The 20,861-nt window shown below is 46.7% G+C and overlaps 2 protein-coding genes across 9 annotated transcripts; both read left to right on the forward strand.

Annotated features, from left to right (window-relative positions):
* Window positions 1–6,849: 6,849 nt before the first annotated feature.
* LOC123046985 (protein UXT homolog) lies at window positions 6,850–15,412 on the forward strand. Of its 8 annotated transcripts, XM_044470455.1 has the most exons (10): window positions 8,802–9,273; window positions 9,385–9,464; window positions 9,708–10,203; window positions 10,297–10,358; window positions 10,460–10,651; window positions 12,723–12,940; window positions 13,084–13,185; window positions 14,068–14,175; window positions 14,882–14,936; window positions 15,023–15,412. In XM_044470455.1, exons 5-10 carry the CDS (start codon window positions 10,643–10,645, stop codon window positions 15,065–15,067), a joined length of 537 nt encoding a protein of 178 aa, XP_044326390.1. In that variant the 5' UTR covers window positions 8,802–9,273; window positions 9,385–9,464; window positions 9,708–10,203; window positions 10,297–10,358; window positions 10,460–10,642; the 3' UTR covers window positions 15,068–15,412. The 8 variants fall into 8 exon arrangements, 4 of the variants coding, with proteins under 4 accessions (XP_044326390.1, XP_044326391.1, XP_044326394.1 ...); XM_044470456.1 differs by lacking the exons at window positions 8,802–9,273; window positions 9,385–9,464; window positions 9,708–10,203; window positions 10,297–10,358; window positions 10,460–10,651 and adding an exon at window positions 12,005–12,296; XM_044470459.1 differs by lacking the exons at window positions 8,802–9,273; window positions 9,385–9,464; window positions 9,708–10,203; window positions 10,297–10,358; window positions 10,460–10,651 and adding an exon at window positions 12,009–12,296 and having other exon boundaries at window positions 12,737–12,940.
* Window positions 15,413–16,222: 810 nt separating this feature from the next.
* Window positions 16,223–18,470, forward strand: LOC123042326 (transmembrane 9 superfamily member 11-like). The gene has a single exon (XM_044464799.1). It carries the CDS (start codon window positions 16,311–16,313, stop codon window positions 18,333–18,335), a length of 2,025 nt encoding a protein of 674 aa, XP_044320734.1. The 5' UTR covers window positions 16,223–16,310; the 3' UTR covers window positions 18,336–18,470.
* The last annotated feature ends 2,391 nt before the right edge of the window (window positions 18,471–20,861 follow it).

The raw sequence follows: 20,861 nt of genomic DNA on the forward strand, positions 1-20,861 counted from the left end.
ATAAGATAGGTTTCAAAGATATGGAAACTATGAAGGTAAAGAGAGCTTACCTGAAAACTGAGCATGATGGTTATACTTTCAACATCAAAGTATACAATGCACACACGTACACCTATTTTGAATGCAAAACTTGGCAAGCACTATGCAAGGCTTATGCATTTGAGCCTGGTATGGTTATCACCTTTGATATTCGTCCGGAAGATGATATTGAAGGTAATAGAGACATATGAGTCAATGTGCAGACGCCTCCAGTTCTACCATTATGTGAGTTCTTCTCAACTATATTTTTGTCTTTGATATTGCTTAATCAAAAATAACTGACAACTAATTTCTATTGACAGCTTATCTCCATTCAACCAAACATGTCCGGCGCTTGGTAGACAGGACCTACTACTGTCCCGGCGCTAAACTAAACTGCGAGGAGATAAGTCATTATGTTTCATGGCTTGAGGATCTTCATACTGTGAAGACAAATTTTCTTCCCGCACTTAGAAATGTTAGTACTCAAAACGTGCGACCAATAGTGATGGTATTGAACTACGGTCACATCTATTTAGGAAAGATGGTAAGATATTTACTATTTGTCCTCAGTGCATATTTTGCATACATATTTTTTTTGCTAAACTTTTCATTGCTAAGTATATTAATTAAGTACTATACGATGTTCTTCAACAGGGACTCCCGATGACAGTTGTGCCTCAGGGGATCGAGACTAAAGGTCAGATGTCAATTGTTAGCTGACGGCCAAGATATCCTGCATTGCACATGAATGCATTCAAGATTTCTAGAAGCAATGAATGTTTAATAGTGAAAGATTGGAGAAAAATTGTTAATGATCGCAGAGAAGTACTAGGGGGCAGCAATGAGAAGCGTAGCCCACGATTAGGAGACAGGTTCATCCACATGCTTCAGTATGATCGATCAGGAGAGCTATACACGTTCTATGTTATTTTAACAGAGAGAGAGTAGCTAGCACGAGTGATTTAGCTAGTTCTTCATGCTGCTCTTAATTAGTACTTGTCCTTTCATGTCCGTGTTCTTTGTTTTGAACTTAAGTGATTTGCTTTTGTGGTGTTATATATGAACGCTTATAATATCATGATAATCATGTTGAACTCGATGATTGGTTCTACTAGAAATTCTATTTATATATATATATATATATATATATATATATATATATATATATATATATATGCATAACGTGTACAATGTGTAGTATCGTAAAATACCAGCAACGAAAAAGAATTAAAATGGAAACACAAAATTAAATGAAAAAGAATTCATAAAACTAAAAAAAACCTTATAGTACCGGTTGGTCTTACCAACTGGTACTAAAGGGTTCCAGGCCCCTGGAGCTGACTCGTGCCACGTGGTTTCCCTTTAGCACCGGTTCGTGCTGAACCGGTACTAAAGGGGGGAGGCCTTTAGTGCCCACACTTTAGTGCCGGTTATGGAACTGGCACTAAAGGGCCTTACGAACCGGTGCTATTGCCCGGTTCTGCACTAGTGGATGAGCCTCGCCGTACACCACGCCCGCCTTCCTGCTCCACTCAACCCAAAACCTTAACAACACGTGGGGTGGCGCCGAGGAGGCGAGGACTGAGCCAGAAAATGGTGATAGGGGTGGGGGGGCAAGGTCTAGATCCGCAGTTGGCACAATCTCCCTCCCAGCAAATTTCACCGCATACGCCGACCGGACGGAGAAGACACCATTTTGTTCCCAAGACCACCTGAACTCATCCGGGCAGCCCTCATGAAGCATGATCCTGCTGATTCTCGGCCATAGATCCAAGTACTCCCAAATGGTGTTGCTATCAAGGTCCGGTCCAAGATCCCGTGCCCAAGCGTTGTCAATCATAGCCGCTCCTGGGCAGTTTAAGGTTCCCGCGAGGCATCGCCGCTCGCGGATAGTTTGAATTGAATTAAGTTTTGCTAAAGCACATCTAGATGTGCCATAAACACTGCACATCTAAGCCCTATATCATTGATCTTACCTGAAGATGCATGTGATTTTTTTTACTTTTCATTGTTATGCATTTTTTGAACACAGTACAAGTGCAAGAGCGCTCATACATACGCACATGCATTCATCCCTATGAACGCACACACGCACACCCTACCCCTATGAGCACATTTAAGAGACTGAGCCGGCATATCATCTTGAGATTTACGAAGTTATCATAGGCGCCTCATCGTCGACGGGGACGTCTACTCCCATTGAAAGCGCATCGCCAGAAATCCTAAAATAAATCCAGAAATAATACGAGCACCAGGATTTAAACCCTGGTGGGCTGAGGATACCATTGTTTCTCTAACCATCCAACCACAGGTTGGTTATGCTTGATTGAGTCATTTACATGTGCAATAACTAGAGCACATCTAGATGTGCACTAGACACCTTTTTATGCTTAATTGAGTCATTTAGATGTGCAATAATTAGGGCACATCTAGATGTGCCCTAGACACACCCGATTGAATTACCCCTCTTCATCTCCTTCTTTTTTACTATAGTTAACCCCCTCTTCATCTCCTTTTTTTACTATAGTTAACCTTTGATCCAGTGGTGGATATTTAGTATTTTGTTGTTGTATCGACAAGAAACAAGAAAAACAATCAAAATAAATAAATAACAAGAAACAAGTGTATGATGATTCACCAGAATAGAATTGAAGGCCATGATAATATAAGCTCATGCACGACTACTTTTAATTGGGTTGCACCTTCATACCTATGTGTTTTAGTGAATTGTTGATGACATTGGAAGCCAATGGGTTGTTCTTCCAGCAACAGAGAAATGCCGCCAGTTTGCTGGGTTTTCCTCTTTCCATGAGAGGACCGCGACACTTCAGATGATTGTATATAGCACTCTTGCAGATGCATTGGATGAGTATCTTCGAATGAGCGAAGATACAGTTATAAAGTGCAAGAAAGTGTTAGCTAAAACTATGGTGATGGGTTTGCAACCATGGAGTGTCTTGGGAAAGTTCATGAGGCGTATCGGAAGATTGAAAACCAGACCTCCCATCACCAGCCGAAGGAGGATCTCATTGAGCACCACTGATGGCTAACTGGAAGATAATGTGTAACCTTTTTTAGAACTCATTTATTTTTTTACTTAAACATCTTTTATCGGATTATTTGTTGCATCTGGAGTTGTTAATTTGGATCATCTGTTTTATTCACATTGGTGGTTTGTAATAATATTTGTTGAATTATTTGATTTAAATTGTTGTAATTGGGTAGAAAGAAGAAAAACAACAGCAAACACCGTCAACGCAAGTAGTATAGCTCCCTGGCCAGTTAAAAACTCAAACCGACTGGTCACATTCCCAAACACTCGTGCATCATCTCACATGTGTGGAAGTCATCTCTTCCTCCCCTAGAAGATCCAAACGTAAAGAAAGAGTCATCGTCAAAGCAGCACCGACAATGATCTTGGTTATGTGAGAATGCTAGTTTTAGGGAATCTCCAATGTGTTTCCCCGTACCACCCCTATAGTTTCAAATTAGATTGTCTGGACTAGAAAGACCATCCAATGGACTTCCTCATTTCGGCATGGACAATCTTGACTGAGATATCCCCCAGTCCGATCCCAAATGAATGGGAGGAGTAGGGGAGTCTAGACTATCGACCACATAGACCGGCCCTACCCAAATATCCCATCAAGACTACTCCTTGTCCCACACTGCACTCCCTCTCCCTACACCGGTATCTTGAAAGTCGTCATCGCACCCACCTTGTTTATCGCCCTACCCTTGTTGGATACCCCATCGGGCCGTCATGTAGTTGCTCATCGACGATGGCATCTACATCAAGCTTTATCTTGATCGACTAATCTTTGTTGTTGAGTTTGTTGTGTTGCGTTTTTAGCACCGTCCTTGCATCAGCCAGTGACTTTCAAAAGTCTTAGAATATACAAGTATGAGATATAGTTTTGATTCACTTGTTGCAAGAAAATCAACTATGAACACGCTGCAAAGCTGCAATAATATAGTGCGATAGTCGCTTTATAGTCCGGTTCTTAACAAATTGCTCAAAAAAGTATGAATAAAGGAGACAAAAGGTGAGAATTCATGTGCAAAAAAATGGTTGAAAAGAAAATGCCATCAAAGGGTTTGAGTGATTTTGCAATTGTTGTGTGTTTCCTTTTGTAACCAGGATGGAAGAAAAACTTGTTTCATGTTTCCTTTGCTTTACCTCTAAATTAGTTGGACGAACAATGTCATCAAAGGTTTGATTGATTTTATTGAGTTTAATGAAGGACATGTTTCTCACAAGATTTGATTGAGTTAACGTAGGACATGATTTCCATTTCCAGTAGCACAAGGAAAGAAAAATGGTTTGGTTTAAATTATTCCGAATCAAGGGGAGCATGGAGAGAAAAAAAGTAGGGTGCAGAGAGAGGAACCCTAGAGGTGAGGAGGCGAAGGTACCAACTCCTTGTTAATACCTTCCAACGTTTTATGTGTGCTTAGAGTGTACAAGTATCAATACTTTCTCACTGTTTATGTGTGATTTGAGTTTAAGACATCTATATATTGTTTGTATATGCATGTGATATGACCCCTCTATCTATTACCGTAACATGTCTTGATACACTTAATTCGGTATTTGAATCTGCATACTTCAGTATTTGAACCCGCAACTGTCATGCTTCTGAATCCAAACATAAATATAAAATAGGATATGGTACAACATTATCCCCCGGGTCTAAACTGGTTTCATCTCTAGAAATTGATCTTTTCTTTTAACACAAAAGAGACGCAAACGCTCATTATATACATGCATACGTTCATTTCTATGAACGCACACCTTTGAGAGACTGAGCCGACATATCATTTTGAAATTTTGTGAAGTTATCATAGGCGTCTCATAGTCAACGGGAACCTCTCCTCCCACTGAACGTGAATCGCCAGAAATCCAGAAATAAATTCAGGATACATGCGAGCACCAGAACATAAAACCCTGGTGGGCTTGGAATACCAATGTACTCCTAATCATCCAAATCATCCAACCACAAGTTGGCCGCCTCTATAAATGAATCTTAATTTGAAGGGAAGTTGTGTGAAATTGTTGATTTTTATAAATCAGATATTAAGAAAAATTATAATAATTGCAAATTTGCAATAATCCCATTCCTTCAACTTCAAGGAAAAACTGTTGGATCAATGGGCAAATTTGACAATTTTGACCTGTGAACAAAATCAATTCACAAAATGAACTGCCCTTAAAAAAATTCACTCGGCTGACCTTTTTGGGTGGCACCTGACACGAAGATGCTGCATCGTTGCACAACTGTCCAGCGTGGCAGCCCCGGGTCCCGCACCCAGCAGTGCAGCGCCTCAGAGCTAGGCACCACACATGTAATGTGCAGTGCCTAGCCCTTAGGCGTTACACTGCCTGTTACTAGTTGGCTGGTTGCCCCCCTCCCCCACTCCCCCCACACACCCCAACCCCCAAAGCATCCCCACTCGAGATTTGCCCATTCTCCCCCTCTCCCCCCCTCTCAAATCCTTCTCCAAATCTTCCAAATTTGAAGATTTTGTCTGTGGAAACTGTGTGTCTCCGGCTTCCAACGATCAACAAGCGTGGTGATTGCTGCAGCATTAAGGGGTGGCGTCGACCGGCTGACCAACTGAATGAAAAAGAGGAGTCATGTCTCCCTTACATACGGTGTGTACCGCTCATCATAGCGCACCCCCAAGGTTGACCCCGTGAGACCGAATCTTCAGAGGTTGAAGCTCCTACAAACAAGCAAATCAGAAGATTACATATGGGGCATTTGTGTTTGAAATAAACATGAAATTCATAATACCGACCACTTCCATTATTACCCGCTGCTGCACCCACATGGCGTATGCCCAGTGTTGATGGTCCCAGTGATCATCGAGAAGCCAAACCATCCTACAAATTTCAAACAAAGCATTTTTTTCAATACGGATATCTTTTCAATACAAATAAACTAAAGTAGGGCTACTATATGCAAGATTCAGAGCATATGTATCCAAAGCATTCTTGTCAATACGAATATAATTTCAATACAAATAAACTAAACTAGTCCTACTTCATGCAAGATTGAATACAAGTATATTTTTCATAGAAATAACATGTCAACCTATGTACCCAAAGCATATCTTTTCAATACAAAAAAACTAAACTAGAGTTGCAAAATAATAAAGATCATCTACAAATTTTAAAGTCCCACAAATCTATATACATGCAAGATTCTAATCTAATCAAACAAGGATTCCCCAAATCTTGAAAATAACATACATTTTATGGATAAAAAGAAGAGGATCAGAGAAGAGTACCTTCTAGGATGGATTGGTGAAGAAATCCACGCACCAAATTTTCAGATCTAAAGGATTTGGGAGAAGGGATTGAGAGGGGGAGAGGAGCCAACCGCCGCAACGATGCTTCTGTAACTGCTGAAGAATGGGGTTGGCGGGGGAGGGCTAGCGCGCGGCGGCTGCATCTAAGTCAATGTGCAATGCCTAAGGGCCAGACGCTGCACATTACATGTGTGGCGCCTAGCTCTGAGGCGCTGCACTCCTGGGCGCAGGCCCCGGGGCTGCCACGCTGGACAGCTGTGCAACGCCTCAGAGCTAGGCGCTATACCGTTGGGTGTGGCGACAGCTGTGCAACGCTTCAGAGCTAGGCGCTATACCGTTGGGTGTGGCGTCTTCTTGTCAGGCGCCACTCAAAAAGATCAGTCCAGTAAAAGAAATTTAGGAGTAGTTCATTTTGTGAATTGATTTTGTTCGCAAGTCAAAATTGTCAAACTTGCCGGATCAATGAGCTCTCGCAGTCTGTCGTTGTGAAGTCCAAAACTTGGAGGCACTCGCCGCCCTGTGGTTGGCGCCGCCGTCTCCATGCCGTTGGAACAGCCTCCGCCCCCTCGGCGCGCCCCCACCTTCCACGCGCACCCTGACGCCGACGCGAGGCAGCTCCTCGGCGCGCTCCTGCCACGGCGCGCGGCCACCGCCCGCCACGTCCAGCAGGCGCACGCCCGCCTCGCCGTCCTCGGCCTCGCCACCGCGCGCGTCCTCCCGCACCTCCTCGCCGCCCTCCCCCGCCTCCCGCCGCTCCACGATGAAGCCTCCTCCTCCTCCTACCCGCTCTCCTGTTCCGCCGCTCCAACTCCTCCTCCGCCTTCGCGTCCAACCACCTCCTCCGCGTGCTCCCCCACCCGCTCCCGCTCCGCCTCTTCCCCGGCCTCCGGCGACGCAACCCCCACTCCTTCACCTTCCTCCTCTCCTCCATCTCCATCCACCTCGACGCCGGCCGCGCCGGCGGCCCGGCCTCCTCCTCTCTGGGCTCCCACGTGCACGCGCTGGCCGTGAAGGCGGGCGCGGCCGGCGATCTCTACGTGCGGAACGCGCTGACGCACTTCTACGGCGTCTGCGGCGACGTGGGAGCGATGCGGAGGGTGTTCGACGAGCTGCCGCGCGTGCGGGACGTCGTGACCTGGAACGCGGTCCTTGCCGGGTACGTCCGAGCGGGCATGGTGAGGGTTGCGCGAGAGATGTTTGAGGAAATGCCGGTGAGAGATGAGGTTTCCTGGAGCACCGTGGTGGGCGGGTATGTGAAGGAGGGGGAGCTGGATGTGGCGCTGGCATTGTTTAGGGATATGGTGGAGAATGGGGTCAGGGTGAATGAGGCTGCGGTGGTGACGGCATTGTCGGCGGCCGCACAGCTGGGTTTGCTTGAGCATGGCAGGTTTGTGCACCAGGTTGTCCATCAAGAACGGATGCCGATCAGTGTGAATATAGGGGCTGCCATGGTGGATATGTATGCCAAGTGTGGGTGTGTAGCAGTGGCCAGGGAAGTTTTCGATGGGATGCCTAGGAGGGATGTTTTTGCATGGAACGCCATGATCTGCGGACTTGCTGCTCATGGGTTGGGACAGGATGCAGTGGAACTCTTTGAACAGTTTCTCGCCGAGGGTTTGAGTCCAACGAACATTACATTTGTTGGCGTGCTAAATGCCTGCAGCCGCTTTGGCCTTGTTGCTGAGGGGCGGCGGTATTTTGAATTGATGGCTGAAAAATATAGTGTTGAGCCGGAAATGGAGCATTATGGCTGCATGGTTGATCTTCTAGGCCGGGCTGGTCTTATTCAAGAAGCCATTGAATTGATCGAAGGGATGCCTATTGCACCTGACCCGGTTCTCTGGGGCACTGTACTCTCGGCCTGCAAGAAACATGGCCTGGTGGACTTGGGGATCAAGGTTGGTAACAAGCTAGTTGAACTGGAGCCAGCTCATGATGGCCACTATGTCCTCCTTGCAAGTATTTATGCCAAGGCAAAGAAATGGGATGAAGTCAGGGAAGTCAGGAAACTGATGTCTAGTCGGGGTACCAGTAAGTCAGCTGGCTGGAGCTTGATGGAAGCACAAGGAAACGTGCATAAGTTTCTAGTAGGAGACAGAGATCACAAGGATTCCGTTCGGATATATAACATGCTCGACATGATTAACAGAAAGTTGGCAGATGCAGGGTATGTACCAGAGGTGTCGTCTGTATTGCATGACATTGGAGATGAAGAGAAAGTGCATGCAATCAAGGTGCATAGCGAGCGTCTGGCAATTGCTTATGGGTTCATAGTTACGGAAGTTGGCAACCCAATCCGTATTGTTAAGAACCTTCAGGTGTGTGGGGATTGTCATGAATTCAGTAAGATGGTGACAAAGGTTTTCAATAGGGAGATTATTGTGAGAGATGGTAGTAGATTCCATCATATGAAAGAAGGGAAGTGTTCTTGCCTTGACTATTGGTAGTTAATCAGCTTATAGTTTTTGTTGTTGAATTCAGTCATTTCGTTGGAGTCAACAGTAATGTTCTTTTTTTTTTCCGGGAAAACACAGTAGTTTTTTCTTTCAGGAAAACGTAAAAGCCTTGTGTTTCGATGCATTGATAGAAGATAAGAGTTTGTACAAGTCAGAGAGGGCACAGCTAGAGTGACAACGTGATGGCCCAAGCCACTAGACACCACCTGCACAGCCGCAAAACCTCTTGCGCCCGCCGTCACCCACTGCCTGGCTTCCGACTTGATGATTGCGTTGCAGTGCTTCCAGAATCACCATGCCACCAACATGATGGCCAAGGACGTGCCCTTCCGAGCGATGTTCGGGATCAAGTGGCATGTCCAATGCCACCAGTCCACAAAGTCGTCCTTCCGAGCTGACAGTAATGTTCTAGTTTGCAGCAAATCCCAATTCATGTGACATCGGCATTAGCAATGCAGTCATGGACAGTTGTTTTCAGCGGGTAAGAGATATGTTTTCATCTTTCTGCACACTACACTTAAGTTTATCCTGATAGCAAAACCATAATCCTGAAGAAGTATTCACATTCACTCATTTTCTGTCCTTCTCTCAGGCGGCTTCCGTCCTACTGATATATATCCCGCATGATGATACCTTAATGATCTCTTAAGCAGCAAGTACCTTCAGCTAAAGGTATCACAAAAGGCTGCATTCTCTTCATGGTGCGATGCCAATAACAAATGCATTTGCTTGATCTCTTCATATCATGCATCCATCCATCAGCTTGCAATGCCCTTGTTCAGTTGTAAGTTCTAACTGTGTAGAGTTAAGGGATTTACAACGGAACTTGGTACAACTAGACATGTTCCATCATGGACAGAAAATTATACTACTAGTGTTCAGTTTCTGACTGGAATTTCGTTGGTGTGTCTGCAGGATTGGACATGGAAGTACGCTTTTGCTCGTGATGTTAGGCATGTTTTACACACGCGAAATTGATTGAGTGGGTGATAGATCTCCCGGACGATCCATGGAAGAAGTCTCGAGAAAACTAGAGCAACAAAGGGTGGGTAAATCAAATTAGCAGCAGGCTAATGATGATGCACGCGCGCGCACACACATGCACAATCTTTAGGCAGACGGTGCTGCAGAAAGCAATAATACTCAAAGTACCGGAAGCCAAAGATGCTAATCTGGAAGTACATTAGAGTCTTAATAAAATGCCTGAAGGAGGATATTTCTTCTCTGTCAGAACAACATAGTTTGGGAAAGCAATCAAGTGATTCTTCTCACACATGCCCTTGCTATTTAAGATGGTGAGGCAGTCACAGCGATTGAATTCTAGGGAAAAGCCAAGATTATCGACAAAAGTCAAGTGATTGCATTATCATAACCTGAAGGCCAGGATAATTGGCGGTCACAGTGCCATATGGTATGTCAGTTTATGTCTGATCTTATTGTTAGTACTGGAATACACCGACAAACAGCAGCTAGTTCTGACCCCCTCCCCTTTTTGTATGGAAAGCTGTAGAAAGGTTATTGGCTTACTACATAGGAACTGTATTTGTTGACCAGATGTTTTTGTCGGTATGGTTCACTCAGCTCCCGCCTCGCATCCTTTTTCTTTTCAGTTCTTAAGATATTTTTGCTAGTGTTTTGACTATAACAGAACCATGATGCACTTGCAGCATAACAGTGTCACTGGAACAAGATCCGGCATCGACGTACAATACTTTGCCGATGTGGAACTCTGGAGAATTGGCCGGGTCTTTCTGTTTTTCAGGAGTAAGTTTATGCTGGTTTGCAAGACATTCGACACAACCTGGTAGCCAGTGCAGGGTCTACAGTCTCCATAATTGACATGGAAAACAATGTCTGCGGTAATAATCAGTTCTAGTCATCCATGTTTCTCACCCGGGCCATAGAATCAGAAACCCGTTATTTTTCACCTGTATGGTCGATCTATGGAAATCACACAACCAGTTACTGTCACCAGGCATGTCGGCGAAAGCCCAGACTTCTTGCAAGGACTTGCACTGTTTAACTACTTGGTCATAAGTGATGCACATAATTGATCGTGCTGAATATGATAAATTTTTTTGACGGATGAGGATGATAATGTGATTGATGTTAATTATACTTAGGAACTGTCTTATTGCATGCTGATGTGTCAATCCGAGAATGTTTTTTTTTCTTGTGAAATAACACCAGACTTATTTGCATAGCTATAGATTCTTTTTTGTGAACGTAGCTACAGATTGACATGCCATCTTATGTTATTTTGTGTTATTATATAAAAGGCACATCCTCCTGATCGCATGCTAAAATTCACCTAATAATATCACATGCTAAAATTGATATAAATATACTCCATAAATCCATAATCTCCCTAAATTTGCAATTGATGTAATACAGTGGAAATCAAAGCTTTGATGGCACAGCGAGAGTTTTTTTCAATGAAGATTGCAAGATCACAAAATATGGTTTCACATAGTCTAGCTAATTATGCTCGACGGAGCATAGCACTGCGCTCCTCCTTTTATTCATGACCTTGTATTAGCGGATTGTAAACTGATAACGTGGAATAAAACATTTCCCTCGAAAAGAAAGTCTATTTAGCACACTGAATTTGAACCTGGTGGGAGAAATATTACCCCCATGACCTAAATCTCGGTCTATTGATCTACACCTCAATTTACTTGATTTTCTCTCTTTTTTAAGTTCTGTTTGATTTTAATATAAAATCAAACTTAAATTTTACATTGTGGCGGTTTTTAGTGCTAAAAGTGCCAATGGGGGAAGCAGGTTGGGAATATCACTGTCCTCCTAGCCATCAACCACAGGTTGATTCACAAAAATTCCCCTAGATGGATTATATCCTCTACCGACGTGAGTTAACGAGGTGAATCAAGTTTTTTCTTTTGGATTTTTTTTTGAGGGACTGAAGCAAACAAGTTTAAGTCTCCTTTGGTTCATAGGATAGGAATAGGAAAATCGTAGGGAGTGAGATGACATACATCTCAATTCCTATATAGGAAGAGATGTCATTTGATGCATAGGATAGGAATTTTTTCATTGAATCTAGGCTAATGTTTTTTTCCTCCAAAATGTAAAGGATTGATTCCTATCCTACATAGGAATAAGAATTCTTTAAAGTAATTTTTTCTTGCAAATCCTGTCCTATGAAATTCCTACAAAGTTCCTATAAACCAAACCTCAAGGGAAAACCTCTCGGTGTTTTTATTTCTTTGCCAAAAGCTCGGCCGTCCATTCCTCGCCACCGTCATTGGCCTCCACACAAGAGCCTGAACTTTCTACGATCCCCAAAGCTTTGGCCCCCGGTATATGGCCGCCGCCGCCCGCCGCCTGCTCCGGTGACTGGATTCGGTCCTCTCGTCCCCGAAGCCACCGCCGACAAGCCTTCAACCTACTCCCTCCGCCGTCCCGTCTACCGCGTCCTCCCGCCGAGCCCACGGACGCCTCCCCGCACCGGAAGCCGCCCCCAAGCCCCCGACCGACGGCAAGGTAACGCTCTCCGGCCCTCTCCCTATCGGCTGCCTCCCCCTCTACCAGCGGGCGCGGCAGCGTGAGTGGTCCGCCTGCTGCGCGTGTGCTCGGCGTGCTGCGTGCGTGCTCTCACAATTGCTACCTCCGCTTGCTACTGTGGTCCGTACTGTGTGGAGTATGTCCTTATCTGGCGACTGCTCGAAAGTTAGCACTGTCCTTTAATAAACTGTGATATGTATTGGATATGCCTATGTAGAGATAAATGGTGGTCTACATATGATATTTGTAACAGTTGGTTAAGCTTATTGTGAGCACCATGTCCGGAGTTGCCGATTATTTTAGCATGGTTGCAAACACACCATATCAGTTTGAAGATTATGTCACATCAACAAATGACAAACCTTAATCTGTTAATTTTAAAACTCCATTTCCTTGCAATGACAGAAGTGTTGCCGCAGCCGCTGTCCTGTACGACATTATATATCCCGTGGTTCACGAACCTCAAAGGAAACCGTCGGGGACATGGCCATGACCGTGGCGGAGGCGCGTCTCCGGCAGGACAAGGTGAAGAAGTTCGAAGATTTCGTTGACCGGCGGCTCAAGCCTGACCTTGTGAACGCCATCGCCCAGCGTGATAACTTGTTCCAGCAGCAGAAGACTTTGTAAGCTACCCTGTTCTCTCCTCGTCTTCGCTTGTGTTGTAGCTGTACTGAAACATTTAGGCCCCTTGATTCCAGCTATTCAAATATATGGCCTTAGTACTCCTCATTCCTCTGATCAATGAACCTTTATTGGGTGTTGGCAGCTTGGATCTGAAGAAGAACATCGAAAACTTGGAAAAGAATGGTGTAACGAGCATGCGATCCATGGTCAATCTTGGCTCAGAGGTTTACATGCAGGCAGAAGTGTAAAACATCCTTTTCCCTCTCCCCCGCCTAAACAGTCTGAAGTTCTTATGCCTTTTCCTTTCACTCTGGGTAGACATCTGCAACATATTCTAGTGGATTTGCTTTGTAACTTATTAGTTAGACATAATTCATATAGTAACAAAACTCTCTTGCAAAAAACAAAGACTCTCTCGCTTTCTCTGTAATATCTAGTGGAAGAATTTCTATTATCCTAATCCTAATTTAAGTGAAGTCAGAGACCATAAAGTAAAATATGTATTATTAGAGTAGGTGGTTTGCACTGTTTAGGGGCGAGACTACATTACTCAACCTCATAATGTGGGTATGCTTGTCATTGTCGACATGAGTAGCTCTATGCTTGATGTAACTTTTGCAGTAGGATAGACATGAGAAAGGTGCTTCTATATGCATCTGAAAAATACATAAGAAAATGGTGGTGCTCACATATGGAGATAGCATGCAAGTGAATTTGTTTGGTGTTCACTTTGTAAATTGGAAGAATGCAGTTGGCCATTAGGCAGTATAACAAGCAAACATGGAACTTGCTTTGATATGTCCTTATGCTGCTTCTTATTTTAACTTCATTTTTTAACTACAATTGTTTAATAACTGTTAGCTTAACATCAAAAGGTTGGAATAGCTTCAGATAATTAGACAGTATAGCAAGCAAACAAGGAACTTCCTTTGATATGTCCTTATGCTGCTTCTTATTTTAACTACATTTGTTTAACCAGCTGTTAGCCTAACATTAAAAGGTTGGAATAGCTTCAGATCATTATTGTGAAGCGCTAATGAGAATTGACTGTTTCGAACATAAGCCTACCTTCAGATTTCTTGAACTTTTGAGATCTTATTGCATTATTCTGTTGTGATTTCTGCAGGCCGGACACGAGGCACATTTTTGTGGATATCGGTCTAGGTTTTCATGTGGAATTTACTTGGCAAGAGGCTCTGCAGTTTATATCTGTACGAGAAGCAAGGTTGGCCAGGTAACTCAACTCAAATTGAATCAGATCTTGCTTCTGCGCAGCAGTTTTTATCACACATGCAACATGTGTTTGTGAGAAGGGAGTTATGCTAAAGAGTTGTTGATGATTCGAGGGAGGTTCAGGTGCTTCATCCTCTGTTCTACACAATTTGTGTGGATAGTATATAGGTGTACTTGTTTTAGCCATATATTATTGTAGTTGGTAGAAAATTTTGGTTTAGGTGAAGTGCTTGGATTCTCTTTTTCTTGTGAAGCAAGGACAAGAGAAAGAGATGGTATTCATGAGCATTGTGATGGCTCTTAAGATTTGTAGATAATATTTGTATTTAACTATTCATGGTGTCCATTTCATGGTTGGAGCTTGATGCTCGCTTCAGCCATCAGATGCTGGACGGAGGAGACTTATTTATCATAAGTATTACACATTGTACAGAGGGAAAGCTGATTCTGTTCATCTAGTGTGTTGTCTTACTGACAGTCATTGTCAATGCTGGGCCCTTGTACGACATCCATATCCTGGCTGTTGTAATTTCCCTTTTTATGCTTGAACGTGCTCCTTATTCTATGTACTCCCTCCGTTCTAAAATAGATGACTCAACTTTGTACTAACTGTAGTACAAAGTTGGGTCATCTATTTTGGAACGGAGGGAGTAGTTGACATTCATTCATTCACATGTTAATGTTGTAAACTCTTGAAATGTTTGCAGACAAATAGACGAGTACACACACCTCATAGCGAGCATAAAGGCGCAGATCAAGATGGTATGTACGATGAACTAGGTGCTTCATTTATGCAGTAGATGATGTGATTCTCAGATGTTACCCCCTCTTATTCTGTTTAAATGCAGGTATGTGAAGGTATCCGCGAACTCCTGCAGTTACCAGCGGAGTGAGCTGCCGGGAGAAGCGCGCGCCAAACTAGCGGCGGAGAGGTATATGTTTGGTAGGGGGACGCATGTGTGTTGCCATGGATTTCTTAAGATTCTTGCAAGAAGCTGTATGCCAAGAATGCAGCTCCCAAATCCCAATGTTGACTAGGGAGGCACCGTGAAAATATAGGTAAACGAAGTGGCAAGTGAAAATGAATCAATGTCTTGGGAAATGAATCAATGTCTTTTGGTTCAATTCTGTGGTGCTTGTTGAAAATCACAAGTGCCTTGACTTATGTGAGTTTGTATGTACAGACTGAATCAATGTCTTGGGAAATGATAACGTTTCTTGCTGCCTTCTTGCTATTCCGCCTGAAGGCTCTGCAGTTTTGCTAGGAAAGAACCGTCTGCTTATTAATAAGAACTACGCTAATTCAACAAAGGTATTGATAACCTCACCAAAAAAAAGGTTGAAAATGTGGAAAACCGGTTGAAAATGGAGTTACAGACACAAGACAAGAAAATGGAAAACGGTCACAATTCTCTGAAAAGATTTCATACTCTTTGAGAGTCGCCACCACTTCTCCATGCAAGCATCTTGTAGCAACATTATAAAGTGGAGAACAACCCACACGACGTCGGAAAACTCCATGGCAAGGTCCATCTTTGCCTTTCCGTCGATGCCCGCCAAAGGGCGGATCGCCGTGATTGTCCACAAAGAAAGTGGCTTAATGTACTTCCTCCGTTTTTAAATACAATTCTTTTTAGAGATTTCAATTCAATACGAACTGCATACGAATGTACATATAGACATATTTTAGAGCGTGAATTCACTCATTTTGCTTTGTATATACTTCATATTGAAATCTCTAAAAAGACTTATATTGGAATCCCTAAATTCCTCGGGCTTGTTCGTCGGGATATTGCACCTATTATTCTCAGCTTTGGTTGGGCCAAACTGTTATGAGCACCAAGTCGTCTCAACTTTGCTTGATCTAGCACCCAGCCCGGACGTGCCTTTTCGTAAATTTGGGGGATAAATCGTGGCGTGGCGTGCATGAGTGATGTCAACTCTCAGTTCTCGGGCTGAGATGATGAGTGATTCAGTGGAGTGGAGCTGGGTCGTCCCTTCCCTTTCCTTTCCTTGCTTGGTAATCAACAAAGCAGACATCATCAATAAGAAGAGCCTCACACCCAGCAAACAGGGATCGAGCAGCACACCGGCCGGCGAGGCCTCTTCCTGCTCCTGCATTGCAATCCCAAGGCAATGGCAACGGCGGCAATGGCTTCCCCTACCATGTCCACCCTTCTTCTCTTCATGATGCTCTTCCTGCATCTGTACATCTCTCCGGCGACCGCCTTCTACCTCCCGGGGAGCTACCCGCACCGCTACCTCCCCGGCGAGGCCCTCGCCGCCAAGGTGAACTCCCTCACCTCGCCGTCTTCCAAGCTCCCTTTCCCCTACTACTCCCTCCCCTTCTGCGCGCCGCAAGGCGGCGTCAACCGCGCCGCCGAGAGCCTCGGCGAGCTCCTCCTCGGCGACCGCATCGAGACGTCGCCCTACCGCTTCTCCATGCTCACCAACAGCACCGCCGCCTTGTTCCTCTGCCGCACCGACCCGGTCTCCCCCGCCGCCGCCGACCTCATCAGGTCCCGCATCGACGACGCCTACCACGTTAACCTCCTCCTCGACACGCTCCCCGTGGTCCGGTATGTGAATAATCCCATCGCGCCGGATGTGTTACTCCGGTCCACGGGTTTCCCGGTCGGCGTGCGCGCCGACGACGGGGAGTACTACGTCTACAACCACCTTAGGCTCACGGTTCTGGTCAACAAGCAGAAGAATGCCACGGCCAGGGTGGAGGCCTTGATGGCCACCGCCGATGCGTCTGAACTCATCGGCTTATCCGGCGGCGGCGGCGGTGGTGGCGGCGCGTACACCGTCGTCGGGTTCGAGGTCGTGCCGTGCAGCGTGGAGCACGACGAGGCGGCCATCAGCGACAAGAAGATGTACGACGGCTTCTCGTCCAAGGCGGCCGCCGGGTGCGACCCTTCTGTGGTCGGCATGCGCGTGCAGGCCAACAAGCCGCTGGCCTTCTCCTACGAGGTGTCCTTCGTGGAGAGCGCCGTGGAGTGGCCGTCGCGCTGGGACGCTTACCTCGAGATGGGCGGCGCTCAGGTGCACTGGTTCTCCATCCTCAACTCCATCGTGGTGGTGGCGTTCCTGGCGGCCATCGTGCTGGTCATCCTGCTGCGCACCGTGCGGCGCGACCTGGAGCAGTACGAGGAGCTCGGCAGCGAGGCGGCGCCGCACGCCGACGACATGGCCGGATGGAAGCTCATGGCTGGGGACGCGTTCCGGGAGCCCAGTCACCCGGTGCTCCTGTGCGTGATGGTGGGCGACGGCGTGCGCATCCTGGGCATGGGCGTGGTCACCATCCTCTTCGCGGCGCTCGGGTTCATGTCGCCGGCGTCCCGGGGCGCGCTCGTCAGCGGCATGCTCTGCCTGTACCTCGTCATGGGCCTCGCCGCCGGGTACACCGCCGTGCGGCTCTGGAAGACGGTGCGGCACGGCGACAGCGCCGGGTGGAAGGCCGTGGCGTGGCGGGCCTCGTTCGTCTTCCCGGGCATCGGGTTCTCCGTCTTCACCGCGCTCAACTGCGTGCTCTGGTACAACGGCAGCACGGGCGCCGTGCCGTTCGCGCTGTTCGTGGTGCTGATCCTGCTCTGGTTCTTCGTGTCGGTGCCGCTCACCCTGGCCGGCGGCCTCCTGGCGTCGCGCGTGCGCGGCCACGTGGAGTACCCAGTGAAGACGAACAAGATCGCGCGGCAGGTGCCGGCGGCGCAGTGCTCGCCGTGGGTTTTCGTCGCCGTGGCGGGGACGCTGCCGTTCGGGACGCTCTTCATCGAGCTCTTCTTCATCATGTCGAGCCTGTGGCTGGGGCGGGTGTACTACGTGTTCGGGTTCCTGCTGGTGGTGCTGGGGCTGCTGGTGGCGGTGTGCGCCGAGGTGTCGGTGGTGCTCACGTACATGGGGCTCTGCGTGGAGGACTGGCGGTGGTGGTGGCGCTCCTTCTTCGCCTCCGGCTCCGTGGCCGCGTACATCCTAGGGTACGCCGTGTACTACCTGGTGTTCGACCTGCACAGCCTCAGCGGCCCCGTGTCAGCCGCGCTCTACGTCGGGTACTCGCTGCTCATGGCGCTTGCCGTCATGCTGGCCACCGGCGCCGTCGGGCTCGGCGCCTCCTTCTGCTTCGTCTACTACCTCTTCTCCACCGTCAAGCTCGACTGATGACCCTCGTGTTGTTTCCTGTCATTTTAGATTATCTTTTTTCTTGCCTCACGGTAAAATTTCAAATTTTAATCTCTGTTGTAAAAAACTTACTCATCGAAGCAAAGATAATAAACAGGGGTAAATTTCTATTCACTACCGGAACAGGGGCCGGGGCCGACGACCAAATATATGCCGACGGCCACCGTCGGCCTACTCCTGGACATGTCGACAGCTGACACAAGGTCGTTGGTGTAGGGTGGCCGTCAGGCTATCCAGAGCTATGCCGACGGCCACCGTCGGCACATGTCATCCGTCGGCTTAGCCCCAGCCTAAGCCTACAGCAGCCGTCGGCATAGATGCGGGCCCGACGGCCCTGCTCGTGACTTGCGGCTAACGGCGTCCGATATATGCCGACGACTTAGATGGCCGGCCGTCGGCACAGATGCGCGTGCCACGTCATCGATCCGAGGCGCACCGACCACCACCTATGCCGTCGGCATAGATACCACGTCATCGATCCGGGATGCGCCGTCCATCTGCCCCTGACCTAGGCTATGCCGACGGCTTAGTTTTTTTGCATTTATTATAGATTTTTTTTGTTCTTTTACGTATTACTATTTAATTTACTTACATGTAGCATGTGTTAATATAAGAAAAAATACCTTACTTTTCGAATCTATACGGAGGGGTGTGACCCCCCTCACGGACGGCGTCGCCGGCGGCGGCCGACACCTGGAGGGGGGAAACAGTCGCATCGGGTCTATACAGAGGGGACATTGCTCCCAGGTGTTTATATGGGATGACCTACCACAGCTGTGTGGTGTGGTGGCATGTTTGAAGAGGCGGCACGCGTCTCCGGGGTGTGGCCCCCCTCACGGACGGCTCCGCCGCCGGCACCTGGAGGGGGGAAACGGACGCGTCGGGTCTATACGGAAGGGATGTTGTTGTGGGTTTGGCCCGGATGTTGCTCCCAGGTGTCCCTCTGGGCTGACCTAACACAACCGGGTGGAGAGGTCCATTAGTCAAAGCACGTCCGTGGGAAGTCAAAGGGCTAGATCTCGTGGTCAACTGCTCTAGGGTTAGGCGGGACGGGGGCCCTGGGGGGTAGCAATGCCACCGGAGCGTCGCATCGGTCCCTCATACATGCGGGGTGGTGTTGTGGCATGTCTGAAGAGGCGGCACACGTCTTCGGGGTGTGGCCCCCTTCACTACAAGAAATATGTCAACTAGTGACCTTCTGTCAGTGACCCTGGAAGAATTGGTCATAGATCTATGACCATTTGAGACCAATTGGTCTAAAGCTGCTCGGGGGGCTCCAAACCCTCAACTATATCGACCATTTTGGCCATAAAGGTCGTAATTTCCTAACACGAAATGGCCATAAAGCAGATAGCACTGCTCCGCTGCCTTATTTCTAGCTGATCACGACCAATATAGATGGTCATATCCTTGTAAGTTGTGGTGGATTGCTATGACTAGGCGCCACCTCATCAGTTTTGCCTATGTGTCATGTCCATGTGTCAATTGTTGCCTTAGGTTGTGAAGCAACCTATATTTCTGTCATTCCCAAAATTCCCAAAAAAATTGGGCATTCTTTACTATCCAAATCATTGCCTCATGACAATGTTCAGCTCCATTTGCCTGGTAATCTTCCTCGGCAAATTTCCAAAGTTTTTGTTCAACTTGAATTGTTGTGAAGTACTAGCTAGGCATATCCTAATTAGCTGAATTTTTGCCACATCTTCTATATTCCCAAATCATAGCTATCCACCAAATTTCAGATCAATCCATTCATTCATTTGAGTCCAGCTTCAACATTCATATTTATGTCTAGTGTGGTACGTTGCAAAGCAAGTGACACCTAGGCTCCTCCATTTGAGCTGCAAATTTTTCAAGATAGTGTCCTTAGTAGATGATCATCCTCGGCCAAAACTCAGGCCCATTGGCCATGTGCATTTTCCCCACCACTAATCAAACACTTGGGTGCTAATTCATGTTTGAGCTCAGTACAGTCTCCTCGTGAGATTCTTCTATTGTCTTCTTCTTCCTGACACCTATCGGGGGAGTGCCCAACACACTAGACATGTCTAGGCCGCCCGGAACGCGTGGCAACACCACGGTCATGCGGTGACCATGCGGCGGGCATGCGAGTTTACGCGCTCTAGAGTTGCGACCCTCGGCCACCATCCAAACCTCAACGTATCGCCACCAAACCATGTATTTTTGATTAAATAGATACTTATATAACTAGAAATGGTTTTTGGAAAAAATAAAGAGCAAACTATGAGGCAGCTGCAGTTCAAATTTTACCCGCTTCCTACTGAATCGACGAAAATTTGTCTTTTTCACGAGAGGTGGATCCAATCTTTTGACACCCAACCATTTTGTCAACTGTGCATTAAATATGGCCTATTATTTTATAAAAATGATTTTGTCCAATATTGCAACAAATATATGGTAGGTCCTTCACAAAAAAAACTCATTTTGGGCACTCGGAAAATGGAAAATGATTTTTTTCGTCCAAAGAAAGTGAAAACTTCCTTA

The sequence above is a fragment of the Triticum aestivum genome, chromosome 2B (genome assembly GCF_018294505.1).
Source record: "Triticum aestivum cultivar Chinese Spring chromosome 2B, IWGSC CS RefSeq v2.1, whole genome shotgun sequence".
Lineage (NCBI taxonomy): Eukaryota > Viridiplantae > Streptophyta > Magnoliopsida > Poales > Poaceae > Triticum > Triticum aestivum.